Genomic DNA, 17,789 nt, shown 5'->3' on the forward strand with positions numbered 1-17,789 from the left:
CAGGTAGGGGAGAACTGGGCAACTGGAGAATGGAGTGGGCTGCTTGCCTTTCACTTATACTCTTTTGAACCTTTTGAATGTTTTAACTGTTTCAAAATAATAATAACTGTTTCAAAAATAATAATAATTGTTTAAAATCATTCTAGGGAAACATTAGAAATTTAGTTTTCCATCCCCATCTCCCTGGGATTCTGAGTCAGTAGGTCTGAGGTGGAATCCAGGCATGCATTTTAATGAGCTCCCTGGGCATTTCTGATGTGGGTGGATCATGGACCACATTTGATGGACAGTGATATGGAGGGAAAATCTTGGGCTTTAGGAGTCAGATGCACTAAAGAAATCCTAGTCCAGCCACTCCATAGCTGTGGGACTTTCAGCCACCTCACTGAGCTTCCTCTTGCTCATCTGTAAAATGAGTATAATAATCCCTACCTCACAGGTTGAGAATAATAAAATCATGTATGTAACGTACATTTGATAGTAGATGCTCAGTAAATATTCTCTGGTGATGTATCTAGAGGGTGCTCGGTGAAATGTTTGGTGAAACGAATTAAACAGAGACCAGAGCAGAAAGAGATGAGACCAAGGTTGACATGCTTGGAAAACAGGCACGAAAATGGGAAAAGCTCAGGGCCTGCTATGTATGTGCCAGACATGTTTGCAACCCCAAGGAGGGAAGCCATCTAGCAAACAAATGCTTAATGCTATGTTTTGACTGCTGCAACAAACGGATGACAGGGCCTAAGTCACCTGCCAGAGTGGGTGAATGTGTCACAGGAAGGGCAAGGTTTGCACTGAGTCAGAGGGACAAGGAGTAGAAGGGCATTCAAGGCAAAGGAATCAGCATGCATGAAGTCCCAACTCAGGAGAGAACACCTTGTCTGGGAAATGAGAGAGCTCAGCATCTAGCTCTGGGAATTAGATGGACACCACACTATCAGAAGTATCCTTTATCCTACAGAAAGTGGGCCTCCTGGGCACAAGGGAGACTTTTCACTTTTAAAGTGCCAGATTCTACCAGTTGGAGAAGGGCTGACTGCAGATGTGGTGCAGGAAATATGCCAGATGAGCCTGCCTGAGACATTTTGTCATGCCAGAAAGTAACGAGGCTATTCAAGACCACTGTGTGTCAAAAGGATTCAAAGGCCAACTTAAAGGGGCTCCCACTGACCAAAGGGACAATTTGAGCATGAAAAGGAATAATGATTAAAATGGGTCAAAACATCAAATATATAAGATCCATAAGTTGAACTCAGAAGTTCCTAAAGTTACAAAAAGAAAAAACAAAACAAAAAAACCCACATGGGTCACCTCTGGAGGTTACTCCAACACTAACTCATTATTTTGAAAACTGATAATAAAGGGAAAGAATTAAGTCTGTACCCTCTATCTCATAGTAACCAAGGAGTTTATGATGGGAAAATCTTTATAGAAGAATTTGCTAATAAATGCAGAAGAAATGACAAAATTAGAAGACAACATTATCTTTTGGCAACCACTGATGAAGTAACAGATCTAGGCAATGATAGCTTGCAGGTGATGGGGTTGATGGGGAACCTCATAAAGGACAGATGAGGCTGACATCAGCTGAATCTACAGATTGATCTTAGCGTCACCAAAAGTGCAATGACAGGACACTATGTGCCTCTGGATGTGACCCAGTAGGAAACACCTATCTCTGCCTGTGAAGTACTTTTACTTCTCCCCTCCCCAACCCTCCAAAAAGACCCCTAAACCTGAATCTAATCAAGCTTCTAGCGTGACCAACATAAAAGAAATGCAGAGCACAGAGGAATATGCTAAATGACCCAAGAAGTCAATCAGCCAAATCCATAAAATAGGAAAATCTATATTCAAATTACTTGTTTTATTCAACAAATACATGGCCTAGGGAAAAAAGATGGGAATAGAAAAATGTTATCAATTTTAAAAAGACATGTCAACCAGATGCAATATGTAAACCATGTTTGGATCCTGATTCAAACAAACCAACTGTAAAAAATACCTTTCAGAGATAATTGGGCAATATTGAACACAGATTGGGTTTTAGAGAGTAGTAAGAAATTATTGTGTTATATGTGTTATAATGGTATTGTGATTGTTTTTTTAAGGCTTTATCTGTGGAGATACATTCTGACATATTTATGGGTGAAATTATATGATATACTGGATTTGCTTTAAAATAGTCCAAGTTTTTTTTAAAAAAGTGAGGATGGAGGGTAGATGAAAGAAGAATGGGCAGGTGTTGATGTTAAAAGTGGGTGACGGGTACATGTGCATACATTATATTGTTTTCTCTGCTTTTGTGTATGTTTGAAAATTACCATAAAAAGCTCTTGTTTTACAAATGTTGGGCCTTTTACAAACCTCACCTCCTACCTTTTTATTTTTTTATTTTATTGAGGTCACATTGGTTTTTAACTGTGTAAATTTCAGTTGAATATCATTATATTTCGGCTTCTGTATAGACTGCATCATGTTCACATGAAAAGTCTACTTTCCATCCATCACCAGACACATGTACCCATTTACCCCTTTTACCCAACACCTTCCCCTCTGGTACCCACCAATCTGTTCTCCTTATCTATTTGTTTCTTTAACTTCCACATGAGTGAAATCATATAGTATTTGTCTTACCTGTACAACAACCTTGTAAGGTCCATTCATGATTTGTTTTTACACAAGAGGAAAGTGAGGATCACAGAGCTAAAGAGGCCTGCCCAGAATCACACCTCGGGCAAACGGGGAACCAAGATTCAAACAGAAGGTTCTTTAGCCCCAAAGTCTGTCCACTTGTGCAGTAACACAATAGACACCAGATCCCTCCCCACCCCACCCCCCCAAAAGAAGCCCTGCTAGGCTTCCCCTAAGGACCTTAGGAGCAGGAAAAGCTAAAGTGTGACAAGCAGTGAAGGCCCTTGTGGGCTGGACGGCTCTGGGACAGCTGATCCAACCTCACACTGCAGAGCTGGTCACAGCATCTCTTCCACCTGAGGTCAGCCCTGTGAGATGGCAGGGACAACTGTCCCCATATGTCTGAGTTCAAGGTCACATTGCTAATTGGATAAGAACCCAGGCCTTCCAGCTCCTATGGGCTTTCACTCAAAATCTAGACAGATTCCCCTACAAGCTTGTGGCCAGAGCTAACAAATGTAGATGCTGATTTGTGTCTCATTTTACCAAGGAAAGGAGATTCACGAGCTAAGAGGGAGGCAGGGCAGTATGTAGCTACGAGCACAAGTTTACAAGGCAGGCCTCGGTTCAAATCCCAGGGTGGCTGCTTTCTGGCTATATGCCCCTTAGCTAGTATCTTGTAAAACGAATTGGTGTAAGTTTCCTCTGCTCTTACACAATTAGGTCTGTCTTACCTCCGGTCCCTTTGCTAAATGAGAATATCTGGCTGGAAGCTCTGTGTGGGGCAGAATCATAAACAGCAGTCAGGAGGGCTCTATTCTGTGGTGCCAACATCCACACTGCAAGCCCTAGCTGCCCTCAGATATTTAATTCAATTGCTTCAGAGAAGAGCCATACTGTTTTCTGCTTGGGAGAAATGTTACCTGCACTTTACAAAGCTGAGTGTCGAGAAGGGTAGGGCGGCTGTCTCCCCGCCCCCGCCCTAGGTTGTGTGTGAGTCTATGTTTACTGTATACTGAGTAGATACAAAAGAATATTGCAAAATATATGTAGTGCATACGAATAACCATACAAGACACCCATGGGGTCACTAACCAGTTTAAGGAATAAAATCCCCCATTTTAGTTCCCTGTCCTCCCTTCTACCCTCTTCTGTAACCTGTTGACTTTAAGCCCAAAGACTCCCTGGGTTCTTTCAAGTCAACTGGCTCCCACCTCCTTTTTAGTTGGCTAAGAGAATGATTTCAGGCGCTGCTTCCACCTGTTTCATTCACCAAGCGCGCTCATCCTCTTTCTATACTTACTGAAATCTCTCCTTCATCCGTGATCTATCCCTATCTAAAATTGAAACACCCCCAGCATGGCCTTCCCAAGCCCTCTTAACCATTTTCCTTTTCTCCCAGCATTTGTCACTTTTTTTTTTTTAAAGGTTGGCACCTGAGCTAACAACTGTTGCCAATCTTCTTTTTTTTCCTGCTTTTTCTGCCCAAGTCCCCCCTAGTACATAGTTGTATATTTTAGTTGTGGGTCCTTCTAGTCGTGGCATGTGGGACACCACCCCAGCGTGGCCTGATGAGTGGTGCCATGTCCGCATCCAGGATCCGACCCAGCAAAACCCTGGACCACCAAAGCAGAGCACGCAAACTTAACCACTCAGCCACGGGGCCAGCCCCTGTCACTTTCTAAATTATGTACTTGGTTGACTTCTGTCTCTTCTTATTATAAGGTAAACTCCAGGAGGGCAGGAATTTTTGTCAGATTTCTTTCACTGCTCTGTCATCAGGGCCTACAAGAAGACTTGGCATATAATATGAACTCAATGAATATTTGTCGAATAGTCTTCTTTCTAGTTCTCTTTGCTGTAAAGTGTTTAGTACTTTTTGAATTTTCTATACTTTTATTTCAGTAGGGTCTCAAGAAAGATGGGAGGGAAACATGGGTGCTAGTCAAACGTCCTGAGCTAGAAGTCTCAAAGTCAGTGGTTCTTAATGTAGGGGACTGTGGACTCCTTTAAGATTATGAGGAATGTACAAATGGGCACTTACACCTGAAATTTTACATACAATTTAAGACCACAAACTTGACTTTAAGAACCTGTGCTCTTAGGACATTTATGGAAAGATGCATAGAAACTATTAACGCAGTGGCCCCAGAGAGGAGGAAGACGGGAATTCTCCTTTCATCAAATGCCCATATAAATCAATTTTGTATATAGTACCTGTATCACAACTTCAAATATTTAGAAACTAGTTAAATATTTTAAAGGAACCTATGTTCTAACACCTTGGGGCAATCACAAACACAGTCTTCAGGGGCCAGGGAAGTAAGCGCACTCAGCCTGAGGACAATACACAGTGGTGGCAGCTGTGGCTAACCAGAGCTTGCACACACCACCCAAAGTGCTTAAATGCAACAACGAGGAAAACATGGTGTTGATCAAAGTTAACATCCCTGCTGCCAGCCCCAGGAGGACTATTAGTTAGCAACCTCTGCTTTGCCCTCTGCTTAGCATGATAGAAATCACAGGTTTTGTTTGAAAACCTTTCTGGGGAGTCGATTCCTCAGTGATGGAGGATGCAGAATCTCTGAGGCAACAGAAGGAAACAGAAAATAGAAAAACACTTTGGAAATGACCTGAGAGCTCCAGAGAATACAGTCGGTGGTACAGGATGCAAATTTCACAAAGAAAGGAGTAGCCAAGCCTCCATTTTGCCAACTTGTCCAGCCCGTGCCTGGCAGGAGCTCCTGGTCCCATGAGAGAACTAAGGCAGGTTAGTGGATGATGAGGGCACAAGGTATGAGACGGATGGAGTGAGTCCAGCCTAGGAAGGAAGAGCTCACATCAGGGCAGGCTCTGTGAAGAAGGTGGACCAGGAGCCAGGCCTGGAAGGGTCGGAGCTGAATTTCCTCAGGTGGAGGTGAGGGAGGGCTGTATTCCTAGCAGGGTGAACAGTAGGATCAAAGGCTCAGAAGTAAAAAACTAAGAAGCCTCTTTGGAGAAGAGAGAGAATTCATGAGATTTGGCTCATGGGAAGGAGAATGGGAAAAAAGCTTGGAAAGCTAGGTTCCACAGGATCAGGCCCTCCCAGTCCTCTAATTTGCCCTTTGAATGAAGCTAAGGAACAATTTTTTCCCATGGCCATTTCATTCTCGTAAAGCCTGTGCACTCAGCCCCCTAGCATTATCTGAAGAAGGCTTGGCTCTGGGGCCCCAATGACTGGCCATTGTTCTATGACCAGGTTCACTGACCTAAGGAGGCTACGAGGTCCCTAATAGGCTATGGATGTATCTCAGTCCAACTTCCTCCTCCTTAGGGATTAACTGAAATATGAAGAAAGAGAGAAATCCACCAAGGCCTAGAGATAGGATGTATGTTGTCCAGAGTTTAGAGCAAATTAAGGAGTCACAGAAGCTGAACCCCTATCTCTAGATCCTTATTCTGGGGCTCACTTCCCTGCACCAAGCTGCCTCTTGAGGTTTACATGTCAATTCCAAGTATAGCACAATAATTACAATCGTCACCACAACGCCCTTCACATTTACCCCATGAGGTGCCGGGCTTCGTGCCAGGTTCTTAACGAGCATTAGCTCACTGGGTTCTCAGAACAAGCTTCTGAAGTAGGTGCAATTCCTCCTGGTTTTCAGATGAGGAAGCTGAAGCTCTGAGAGAGTGAAACGACTTCTCCTGAGAGGCAGAGACGAGATTCCAACTGAGCCATCCGCCTGAGGGCCCAGGCACATCAGATGAATGAAACCTCACTGCAGCCCCGAGGGATGAGGACATATGTGGCCCTCAAGGCTTGTGGGCAGCACTTCCAGGGGCCAAAGGGCTGATGAGGGCAAATGTAGCTCAAACCGATTCTCTCTGTAGAGCCCAAAAAAGGCTCAGCCACCATCAGCCGGGGTTTTTATGGGATTCTCTTTGTCCTCTAGGGACTCCATTACATAGAACAAGCTCCATGAGGACAGGGGATTTGAGTCGGTTTTGTTTACTTCCAGCACCTACAAGACTTCCAGCACCTACAAGAGTGCCTGGGCCCCATGAGGAGCTCAGTAAACACATGCTGAAATGGAACGTGACTGCCGGTGAGCCACAGGGAGAAACGAGAAAGACCATCACACAAAGCTTCTGGGTGGGGGAGTCCTACCGGCTGAGAGCCAACTCAACCCTAGGGGGGATGTGCACTTGAATAACAATGACTTGGCGAGAGAACCTTTGAAAATGCTCCCAGATGAGCACACTGGTTAAAGGAATTCCATCAGAAAACAATTTGTTAAGTGATAAATACATTAGTAAAGCAAAAATCACGACAAATTATCAAATTATCATTTTGTTAAGCCTGGATTTTTCTGGCTTTCCTCAGAGCAGGAGTTGCTCCCATCCACTCAGCAGGTATTTATGGAGCATTATGTGTGTAAAGCTCTGTGCCACATCTCAGGATCTGAGAACTGGATCTGAACTCTGGAAGTGCAGAGATCAGCCACCAGCACTGCGCCCACCTAGTTGCAGGTGGGAGAGCTGAAGCCCAGAGAAAGGTTGCTGGGGGAGGCAGGGAGTCCTAGTCCAAGGCCTGCTCCTGGCTCTGCCCTCTCAGCCCTCATAGCCATGCGGAATTCCAAAGTCAGCAGCTGGACCCGGCTCTGAATTGTAATACCCAGAGTAACACTTCACAGTTCAAGGAGCTGCCCCTACCTGTTTGTGCTAGGGGTCCCCAGGAATTAAACAACTTGGCCTCCCTCCCAGACCCTGACACACAGGCCTTCCAGCAGATCCTAGCTGAGCACACAAGTGTCTGCTGACCTCTTGTGGTCACCGAGGGATCTGTCCAGGCCCAGCAGAAAGGGCTTGGGATCCACCTCTGGGACATTCTGGTCTGGTGACCTCACTTCTCAAAGTGTTTTCCCATGGCCATTTCATTCTCGTAAATCTGTGCACTCAGCCCCACTTACCTCCTGGGGTCCTCCCTACAATCCCAGGAGGTGAGGAGAGCCAGGATTCCCATTCCCACTTTACAAGTGGGTGGCAGCACCCTGGGATCCAGTCCTAAATCCATTACTAATTCCTTATCTGACCTTGGCAAGTTAATTCCCCACTCCCAGCCACAGTTACCCGTCGGTAAATAGAAGAAATGACCTGCAGAAGGCAGCTCTAAGGTTTTTCCAGCTCCCCAAACTCTCAGAGTGGAGAGGTAACTTGACCAAGGTCAGAGTGAATCAGGGCAGAGGCACTCCTGGTTGGCAGGTCACCCCGCTTCCCCACACAGATCAGAAAAAGTGAGGGGTGACACAGCAAACAAGAAAACCAGTTCCTCCACCTTTGTGTTCTTATTGTGTATTGAAAGGCCACATGGACAGATGGATAGGTGAGTGGACGGATGAATGGATGGATGGATAGACAGATGGGAGCATATATAAGGACTTGGGGATCACTTTTAGCTGCAACTATAGCAGCTACTTGACTTCCCCTGCTCCCTGACAAGCTGCCCATATAATTCTAGCTGTCTCGCCCCTTGGCAGGCTGCTCCACATCCACCTACTGGAGTTCTGAAGCCCCTGCCCGGGCCTGATAGTCTGGAGCTGGGACTCACTGTAAGGAGAATGAGTCCTCATCCAAGACTTCCTCCCCACTGTGTCACTGACCACCATGGTCAACAATGGTACCCAAGGAGGAAAGCCATGAACAGGAGGCCCGCAACATGGGCATCCCTCACAGAGCAGTTCCTGTGGCCAAAAATGGGTGGAATTGAGGTGGATGCTGGCAATGAAGCTGAGGATCAAGAGGGCAGCTGGATAGCATGGAAAGAGCATGCCTTACGTGTGTCACACCCTGGTTCAAACCTAGTGATTCTGAGTAGGTACCTCGGCCTCTCTGTGCCTTGGTTTTGTCACCTGTAAGATGGGCGTGATACCTGACAAGTGTTGTGAGGACTGAATAAGGGAAGATATAAAAGGCCTTGCATGTAACAGGTGCTTGGTAAACAGAAGTTCCCTCCTTTGTTCCAGGTTGTGGAGAAATTCTAGAGAGGGAAAGAACAAGGTCCACTGAGCACCCAACAAGTTTTTTAAACTGGGAAGTTTTTCAAAGTACTCTCAAGTAGTGACATGCATTTGGCACTAGGGGAGGAAGGAATGAAATGTATTTTCAGCAAGAATTAAAAGTATGCTCAAACACACTTGATCCCTTTAAAGAGAGTATTATTCATCTGTCCCCTGCCATCGGCACAATTCTTCAGACACAAAGGATGTTCCACAAAGATTCCCAAGGGCAAAACTGAGGACATCTTTTCACAGCTAATGGGTGGTGGTCAGGACTCCTGCGTCCCATTCTTCTACTTCCTGGGTGAGCATCTCCCTCATCCACATCTCCCTAACCCAGCTTAACTCCACCTAACAGCCTATCCATCCCAGAATGGGTGACAAGTCCTTCTTAGCCATCTGATAGAAGGGAGACCTGGGTTTTAGTCCATCCCTCTGTTAAATAGCTGACCTCAGGTAACTGATGTTACAGCTGAGGCTCCCACAACACCATCTGTGGAATCACGCTCCAGGGGGCTCCAGGTCCCGGCTCCTCCACTTCCAACCAGAGTGATAAAGACAGGGAACTTGCCACGTGGTGGTTAGGATATGGTCTTCAGAGTGAGACAGGCTTGAGGTGGGCTTTGTCGCTTACTAGCTGCCCAACCTCAGGCAGGATTCTCACTCTCTGAGCCTCAATTTCTCATCTATAAAACGGCTCAGAAAATTACCTAAATTGTTGTTGGGAGGATTCAGTGAATTATGTTTAAAAAGAGCTGAGCCTTGTGCCTGGCACATGAGTGCTCAATAAATGTTAATAGCGCAACAGTTTTCATTACTAGAACGGGCTTCCAGATAAGATTTTACTTGGACTAAGAGTTCCGTGTGTATATGTGTGGTGTGTTCACTGGACTAAAGAACCTTTAAACCCCTCCCTAGCTCCAAATTCTTTCTCAAACAATAAAGTCCCATCTAACACCCTTCTATTCTTCCCTGTTCCCTCACTCATTTTCTTTCCCTTAATCTTCTTTTTCCCTCCCAAGAATTAAGCAGCCTCTCCAGAATTTCATCACTTCTTGTTCCCTACTCAAATTTAACATCCTCTGGTTTTTAACGCAAAAATGGAAAGAGTAAGTCCACACAATCAGAGGTGCGTTAGTGATTTATAAAGGCACTCATCAGGCTGACATCCCAACTCCTCACCCACTCCATTCCCAGGGGCCCTCCAGTCCTTTGGACCACAGCATGAGGATGCAAAGACCCTCAGCCAAGGCCAGCCATCCAGGGTGCATATGGCTGGAGACTAGATCGGAGTAAGGCTCAGAGAGGCTGCATTAGGTGAGACCTAGGAGGTGGAGAGTTCCTTCAGAGAGTCTGGAGAAAAGAGGGGCTGGGGCTGCTCTGCAGGCCCTCTGAAAACTCAAAGCCCTTCCCCTTTCTATATACAGTGCCAAGGAAGAAAAGACTTTTGAAATGAAACAAATCTACCAAATGTAAGAAATACACCAAAATGCTAGCAGTGGTTGACCTAATAGGCTTTTTTGGTAAATGTGGTCATATTACTTGTGTAACAAAATTTAAATATTTAAAATTAATTATTCTAATCAGTTGCACTCAGCCAAGAAAACAGATAAGAACCTAGAAAAAGACTGTTTGGCTCCCACTGAAATGTAGCATGCTCCAGTTCTCAAAGCAAGACCATAGAGGGGGAAAATAAAACACCTTGAACATCTGGCTCCCCACCCCGACTCCAGCCCGATGGGCTGGGGCATCGCCAAGATCCAGCTTAGAGAAGGGCTGCCAGATGGCGCCAGGCATCAAGGGTAGAGGGACGTGATGAGGATGACAATGAATGAGGACTTCCTGAGGAGGACTTCCGAAAGCCATCAAGAGGACTGAGGTCCTTACCCAGCAGCTGTGGTGATGCAGAATGACCACTCCACGGCAGTCAGGAAACCTGCTTCTAGTTCTTTGCCACTAACTTGCTGAGTGACCTTGGGCAAGTCAGGTCACCTCTCTGGGCCTCAGTTTCCTCATCTGTAAAATTAGGGGACTTGGTTAAGTTAAAAAAATACGTACCAGACCCTTACTCTGTGCACTGTGCTGAAGCTATAATACAAAAAAGGAATAAGATAGTCATTTATTCAAAAAACACTGAGTGATTGCTCCATTTACTAGGCATTGTGGTTACAAAGATGAGTAAGTCAGCGTCCCTGCCAACAAGGCATTTTACAACCTGGTCAGGGAAACAGTGAGCAAAGAAGAAATGGCCAACGCCCCCTTGGGTGCAAAGGTGTGGGAACAGGAAGGAGTGGCCTTTTCTACTGGGGCCAGGTAGGGGAAGTGCCACAGAAGAGGCCTGAACTGAATCTTGAAGGATCTTTGCTCCCTGCTCTCAAAGACTGTACAACCTAATCAGGGGTTGGGACAAGTACCCAATAGCTACAAGGCGGAGTGAAGCCACCACAGGTAATCCAAGTTCAGAGGAGAGACGAGACCCATGTGGCTTAGGCAGGGTAGGGAAAGGCGCAGGCAGGAGGCAGAAGGAGGTCTGAGAAGCTTTGCTGGGGGTGGGAGGGTTGGGAGGGTGGGGAGTGGCAGTGAGATAAGCCTTGAAGGATGAAGAGTTTCCTGAGAGCCCTGAGGTGCTAAAGAGGCATTCTAGATGAGGGGCCTGCCGTGAGTAAAAGCACAATGTGAAGTCAGGGTGTAGTTGGGACAGCAGGCAAGCCAGAGAGTGAGGACTGGCAAGGCTGGAAGCCAACTGGAGCCATCATGATGAGAGCCATTGGAAATGATGGGCCCTGGGCCAAGTACTCCACATCCTCACACCAGTTCTTGCAGGCAGGTTCCCTCACTACTATCCCTTTCAGATAAGGAAACAAAGGCTCAGAGGTTACAAAGTCACATAGCAGATAGATGGCAGAAATAGCACTTAACTCAGGTCTGTCTGATGCCCCACCCCTTGACCTCCTTACCACTGGAATGCTAAGCAGTGGCCCTTCTCATCTAAGGTACCGATGTCCCAGCACACCTGGCCTGGCACTTGACCTCAGGCATGTGGATACCAACAGTCGATCTTTGCCTTAACCGTGTAAGCCAGCTTGATTGGGCCTCTTCCCCTTGGGCAGCTACAGGACTACCAGGACTCCTTCACCAGAACAGAGGGGATGGGGCGGGGCCAGGAACAGCACAATTGCTGAGGGTTTTTGTGCTCCACTGTCCACTGGTCTGGGTTTATTGTTGTTCTATGACAGTGTAGGCTAGCTAGTTTCTAGCTCTTTTTCTCCCATCAGCCTAGTGTCGTCATGGCTCTGGGGAAGATGATTCTGCCTTGACTAGGGTGGCCGGATTTTCTCTTCAGGATGGAATTTCAACTGGAACGGATGCAATCGGATGCTATCCAGGTACTGCTGGACATTCATGGATTCCCGTCTCCAGCGCCCCAGCTTTCTGAGCTGGTCCGTCATGAACTTTTTTTTCAGGTGGTCATACAAGTGGCTCATCTTTTTCTTGGTCTTGTCTGAAGCTCTTATCTTACAAAAAACAGAGGTGAAGTTATGATAAAGAAGCTACTTCACAGCAAGAGAGGTTATCTGTGCTGCTGCTATGGGGATGGAAAATGTGCCAGCTGGACCCAATATTCCATAAACAATGTGACTCACAGGGAGCCTCCATTTTCCTATTTGTAAAATGTGGGCATTGAGCTAGATAATCCTCTGGTATCTTCGGACAGGAATGTGCTATTGACCTCAACATCTCTATGCGAAGACTAGTTAGAAAGAGGAGGGGAGGGGTGGGTGGAGAAAGGCTGCATCTCGTACCTCCCAGCTTCCTTAACTCCTAACAGTGCACTGCTCATTTGGTGCTTCCTACATATTGTTGGTGACATGCCTTACATGACACTGAACTCTACTTATTTCTTCTGTCATATCATTTCTGTCCTGTCCCCAATAAGACTGTAAGCTCTGGGAAGGCATATCCTTTGTCTTACTCGTCCACTTATTTATTCCAATGAGCTAGCTATGGAGAGGATACTGAGAAAAATCAACCACAGGTCTTCACGGAGACTACAACACAGTCGTGAAGGTATTTCCCAAATATTTGGGACACACACACAAATATTTCTAAGCAAGGCAGAGAGTGATTTCACTTTTACTATGGACTAGGATCTCTCAACCTTGGCACTATTGAGCTTTGGGGCCAGGTAATTCTTTGTGGTGGCGGACTGTCCTGTGCATTGTAGGATATTTAGCAGCATCCCTGGCCTCTAGCTACTCAATGGTAGCAGTACCACCCCACTCTCATTTGTGCTACCAAAAATGTCTTCAGACATTGCCAAGGTCCCCTGAGGGGCAAAACCATCCCCAGTTGAGATCCGCAGCCAGAGATGAAGGAATACCAGCCATCACCCACTGTTTTCAGAGAATTGCTCAGAGGATTCCCAAGACACTAGACCTTGGCTGTCCTTGTTGAGGCCCTGAGAAATGAATGGCTAACTGAAGCTGCCTCTTGCCCTAATGTGAGCACTTTTGGGGGGAAACAAAAACACTGCCAAACTGCCACTCAGGCCTCTCAAATCCACTGAGTTCCTACAAGCTGAGCCCTCAGCAAGTCACTGCATCTACAAACACAAAGACAGCCCCTGTCCTTAAGAGAGAATGTCCTGCACCATGGTCAGTCAGACCTGAGCCTGCAACTCTGCAACATGCAATGACGTACTGTGTGACCTTAGTGAAGTTAGTCCATCTCTCTGAGCCTCAGTTTTCTGAACTATTAAATGAGATAATAATACATAGTGGACGCCGAGTACCTAAAACACATATGGCTCAATACAGCTTTAACAGGAGATCTTCTGAATGACCAGAAGATGGCACAGCCCTCTGGCACATATAAAGCCAACTCAAGAGAGTTTCCAGTTACAGGATTTCAGAGATCCTCACTCCACTTGCCAGAGGTACAACATCCTCTACCTACTGGTTACAGGGGTTGGCCCCCAACCCATCCTGGGCCAGTCAGAATAGCCCATACCATCTGGCCACAATGATTGGGGCATGGATGGGCCCATAACCCAACTGGGGCCAAATGGAGTCCTTCTCCGGGATTTGCCTAACTTGAGCAACAGTGGAAGCACTGCATTTCCTTCCTGGGCTACAGGCCAGGGATTCCTGTGGCCACGGACCCCAGGGACAGCCAGCCTGATGATGATGCCAACATACAGAAAGAAGCAGAAAAGGAGATGAAGAGGAGAGTGGAGGACACATCCAATGGCATTGGAGCCCCTGGTTTCTCCTATCCCAAGTATTGGTGACCCTGGCCCATCTATCCTTGATTATGTAAACTTCTCATTCTCTATTTTGCTTGAACTAGCTCAAGTTCAGTTCGTGTCACCTGCAACTGAGAGGATCCTAATAGATCCTATTTTGCAAATGAGAAGAGTCCCAGAGGAAATGTGATTCCCCAAGGTCACGTGAAGTTGGCCTGCCCATCTCCAAGTCTACCCAATTTCCATTCCACTCCACCAAAGGAAGTTTAGCAGAGGGAAACACCCAGGCCTCGACTCTTCTTTTGGTCTCTCTGGTGCTCAAGATCTGGCACCATCTCTTAAGCCTCCCTCTTTTTGATGTCAGAATCCCATGCACCCATCCAGGTTTGGCTCTGGAACATGAAGGGAAGCTTAACAGAGTCAAGAAGTGGGCAACAGCTCAACTCTGGGCTGCCTGCTCTGCTTGAAGAAACAAGCATGTCCTCAGAGTCCTTCATATTCATTAGTCTCTTCCTCATGACCAAAACAGTGCCTAGCAGGCCCTAAACATACCTTCAATGAATTAATCAAGCAGAGTCTATGGGGTGTTGGCATTGTGGTTTCCCCACCCTTTTTCTGAGGGCTTTTGGGTAAGCAGGTCAAACCCTACTTGTCCATAAGCAAAAGGCAGAAGAACCTCAGTTCTCATATTGAAAATGCGGGATAATCCTCGAAGGAAAAAACTAATCAAGTTGTGTTGGTGCCACTTCAAGATCTAGGACGCAAGACTTCTTTTTATGGGAGATAATAGGAATCCACTCACAGATTCCCTAAATAGAAAGGTAATGTGCTTTGAGAAAAAAAAGTGCCACAAGAGCCAAGAGACTCGGCCCAAGGACAACTGTGACACCTTGGAAAAATAACTAACCCCAAGTTTCATTTGCCTCCTCTGTAAAATGGGGCTTGCATAGAGCACCTTGATGGCTCCCTATCACCTCTAAGATCTGTGATCTACCCCCGGGTACTGGGGAGAGTGAAATGAACATGGGTCAAGCCACTAACACGCTCTAATGCAAAAGCTTTAACTTTACCTCCATCTCATAGATTCGTTGTGCACAGAGGTTGTCACGAGTAATCACCCGAGATAAGTGGCTCTTGGGTAGAAAATTTCTCATTGCTGCTTCACTGGAATTCATTAAGCTGGAGAGAGGAGGGGAAGGTGGTACAGGTTGAGATGGCTGAGGCCAGGGCTAGGCCTGGGCCTGATCTGATGGGGTCCTGGGGTAGTAGTTGAGGATTCCCCAGATTTCTCAGGAGAGGCACAGCTCTGTCATAATTATCAGAAGAGCAAGGGAGTAGACCCAGGTTTCTTCTTGTGGAAAACGTGCACTCAAGGGGTGGGTTTTGGATACTGAGAGGAAAAGCCATCCTGAAAAGGATGTAGAAAGGCCCAGAGCAATTCAAAAGAGAAGTGTCAACAGGGCCTGAGAACTCTCCTCATCTTAAGGAGAAAATGAGGTTGAGGTGGGAGGCACCTGCTTCAGAGCCTAGGACTAAGGGGCATCTGAAGCGGGGAGGAGAGGTGGTCAGAGGAAACAGGGAAAAAAATGAATAAAGAGTTTGAACAGAGGTTAGGTTGGTTAATTAACAGGGGAATTCTAAGGGAAAAGGGTTTGGAAAAAGTCTAAAAAAGTGAGGAAAGTCTGGGGTAGACAAAGATTTGAGGAGACTGGGGGGTGAGAGGTAGAAGATGGAGTGGAGTAGGGTGGGGCGGGGTGGATTGGAGCCAGGCGCTCCAGGTGAAACCAGAGAGAACAATTTGGTCAAAATAAGGAATTGGTCAAAAATGAATAATATGGGCCGGCCTGGTGGTGCTGCAGTTAAGTGTGCATGTTCCACTTTGGCAGCCCAGGGTTTGCCAGTTCGAATCCTGGGTGGAGACATGGCACCGGTAGGCGTCCCACATATAAAATCGAGGAAGGTGGGCAGTGATGTTGGCTCAGGGCCAGTCTTCCTCAGCAAAAAGAGGAGGACTGGCAGATGTTAGCTCAGGGCTAGTTTTCCTCAAAAAAAAAAAAAAGGATAATACAAGGCACTGAGTTTTCACTTTTTGATAATTTAGTTACATCATGAAGCGGTTTTGCAACTATGTACCTTTAAATGTTTTTGCCCACTTAAAAATAATTGCTCATATCTTCTTTCTAAAATTTGGAAACTATATAAATATATAATAGGGAAGGAATTGAAAAAATTGTGGTTAGATCATACAATAAAATACTGTGAAGTTATGACTAAAACAGATATCCACAGTGTGTTAGGTGGGGAAAAAAAGCAGGTTACAAAATAGTAAACATTTTTGTGACATATTCCTCCCCCCAAATGTGTAAGCATATTGTAGTACATATATATGAATGGATCTGGAACAATATACACCAAAATGTTAACAGTGATTCTCTCTGGCCATTCACTTTGCTTGTCTGTCTTGTTTGATTTTTCTATAATAAATGTCTACTACAAAAAAGACAATTTTTAAAGGATAAAACATTTTGAAGGATTAAAAACATTTTTTCTATTTCATTTTCAGCCAATTTAGAACTAAGGTTTTATGAATGTTTTTACATTTACAAACTGGTAGAAACAAACAAACATCCCCAATCTCCCATTTATATTTTTCTGACAGCAAAGGTATGAGGTGGTGGAAAAGACTGGATTAGAGATCAAGATGCTCATGTACAAGTCCCCTAAATCCTGTTTAAAAAAAAAAAAAAGCCTAAAATATTTAAAGTCACATAAAACACTCTTCACTCACTCAGTGCTGCACCAAATTTACCAATACTTCCTGGGAAGGAAAAAAGAAAGGCAGTGACTGGAAATATTCCCTTTCAAGTAATAACCATTTTGAACCAAATTGCTTTCTGTGGCAGCCTGGAGGATGCTGTCAGGGGGTTGTGAAATGGAAGTGGGAGGGGAAATGAGGGTCTGTGGGGTTTGGGGCCGGGCTGAGGGAACTGGGGGCTTTCCCAGAGCCACTGGGGCACGTACAGGTTGAGGAGAGGGGTGTCAGGCTTGAGGGGACCTGGGCCTCGCCACGCTCTAAGGAAGCTCAAGGCTCGGCCCAAAGGTCGCTGGGGACCCTCGGGTTACACGATGTCAAGCCTGGGAGCCTGTAGGGCCGGGCCATTTGGATGTGTGGGTCGGAGGTGGGATTTTCGGCTTCTCCCGGGGGTCCGGGCTGGGGGCGTTCGGGCTCCCGGGTTCCCGGCGGTGCGGAAGAGCTGGCCTGGGAAGGACCTGGGGCCGGATCTGCAAGAAATCCAGACTCTCCCAGGGTCTAAGAGAGGGCCGGGCTCTGAGGAGCACGAGGCTTCCGGGGAGCCAAGGCCGGGGTCCCAGGGGCGGGGGTCAGAGAGAGTTCGGGCTCCCCCAGGGGCGCCGGGGTCTGACAACCCCTCTGGGCACGCGGGCCCCACCTGAAGAACACCAGCGGCTGCGTGGTCCGCGGCCGCAGGAAGAAGATCTGAGGCCGGGCCCCTACGTTCACTTCGGGGCGGCTGGCGACCCTACTGCGCCGGAAGAAGGCCGAGGCCGGGTTGGTACCGGAGCTGGTGGAGGCCTGGGCGGCGTCCGCAGAAGCCGTGGACAAGCCCAGGTTCCATGTGACCGAGGGCCTGGCCTGCTGAGTAGTCTGGTCTTCCGCGCTCGACAACGACTCCGGAACCGCAGGCAGCTTGGAGGCCATGCTCGGCGGGCGGGCGCCGAAGTGGAGTGAGGGCCTGCGCAGGCGCGGTGCGCTGAGAACCGCCCGTTGCCCGGGAGACGCGAGAAGGAGGCGGGACCCAGGGGGCGGGACGGGTTCGCAGAGCCGAGAAGCTGCGGACGCGATAGGATTGTCCCTC

General features: G+C 46.9%; 2 protein-coding genes across 3 annotated transcripts in view; both read right to left on the minus strand.

Moving 5' to 3' along the window:
* The window catches only part of OSBP2 (oxysterol binding protein 2), a 181,073-nt gene extending 165,980 nt beyond the window's left edge, over nucleotides 1-15,093 (minus strand). The window contains exon 1 of the mRNA XM_070628511.1: nucleotides 14,985-15,093. The gene's annotated coding sequence lies outside the window, so the exon portion shown is untranslated. The remainder of the gene's footprint in view (nucleotides 1-14,984) is intronic.
* C7H5orf52 (chromosome 7 C5orf52 homolog) lies at nucleotides 8,812-17,755 on the minus strand. Of its 2 annotated transcripts, XR_011542255.1 has the most exons (4): nucleotides 17,364-17,755; nucleotides 14,985-15,093; nucleotides 11,627-12,184; nucleotides 8,812-10,685 (listed from the first exon to the last, which is right to left on the minus strand). XR_011542255.1 is itself a non-coding variant. In XM_070628522.1 (3 exons), the coding sequence occupies exons 1-3, from the start codon at nucleotides 17,630-17,632 to the stop codon at nucleotides 11,987-11,989; spliced, it is 576 nt and encodes a 191-aa protein (XP_070484623.1). In that variant the 5' UTR covers nucleotides 17,633-17,755; the 3' UTR covers nucleotides 10,774-11,986. The 2 variants fall into 2 exon arrangements, 1 of the variants encoding a protein (XP_070484623.1); XM_070628522.1 differs by lacking the exon at nucleotides 8,812-10,685 and having other exon boundaries at nucleotides 10,774-12,184.
* Nucleotides 17,756-17,789: the final 34 nt, after the last annotated feature.

Source organism: Equus przewalskii, chromosome 7, assembly GCF_037783145.1.
Source record: "Equus przewalskii isolate Varuska chromosome 7, EquPr2, whole genome shotgun sequence".
Lineage (NCBI taxonomy): Eukaryota > Metazoa > Chordata > Mammalia > Perissodactyla > Equidae > Equus > Equus przewalskii.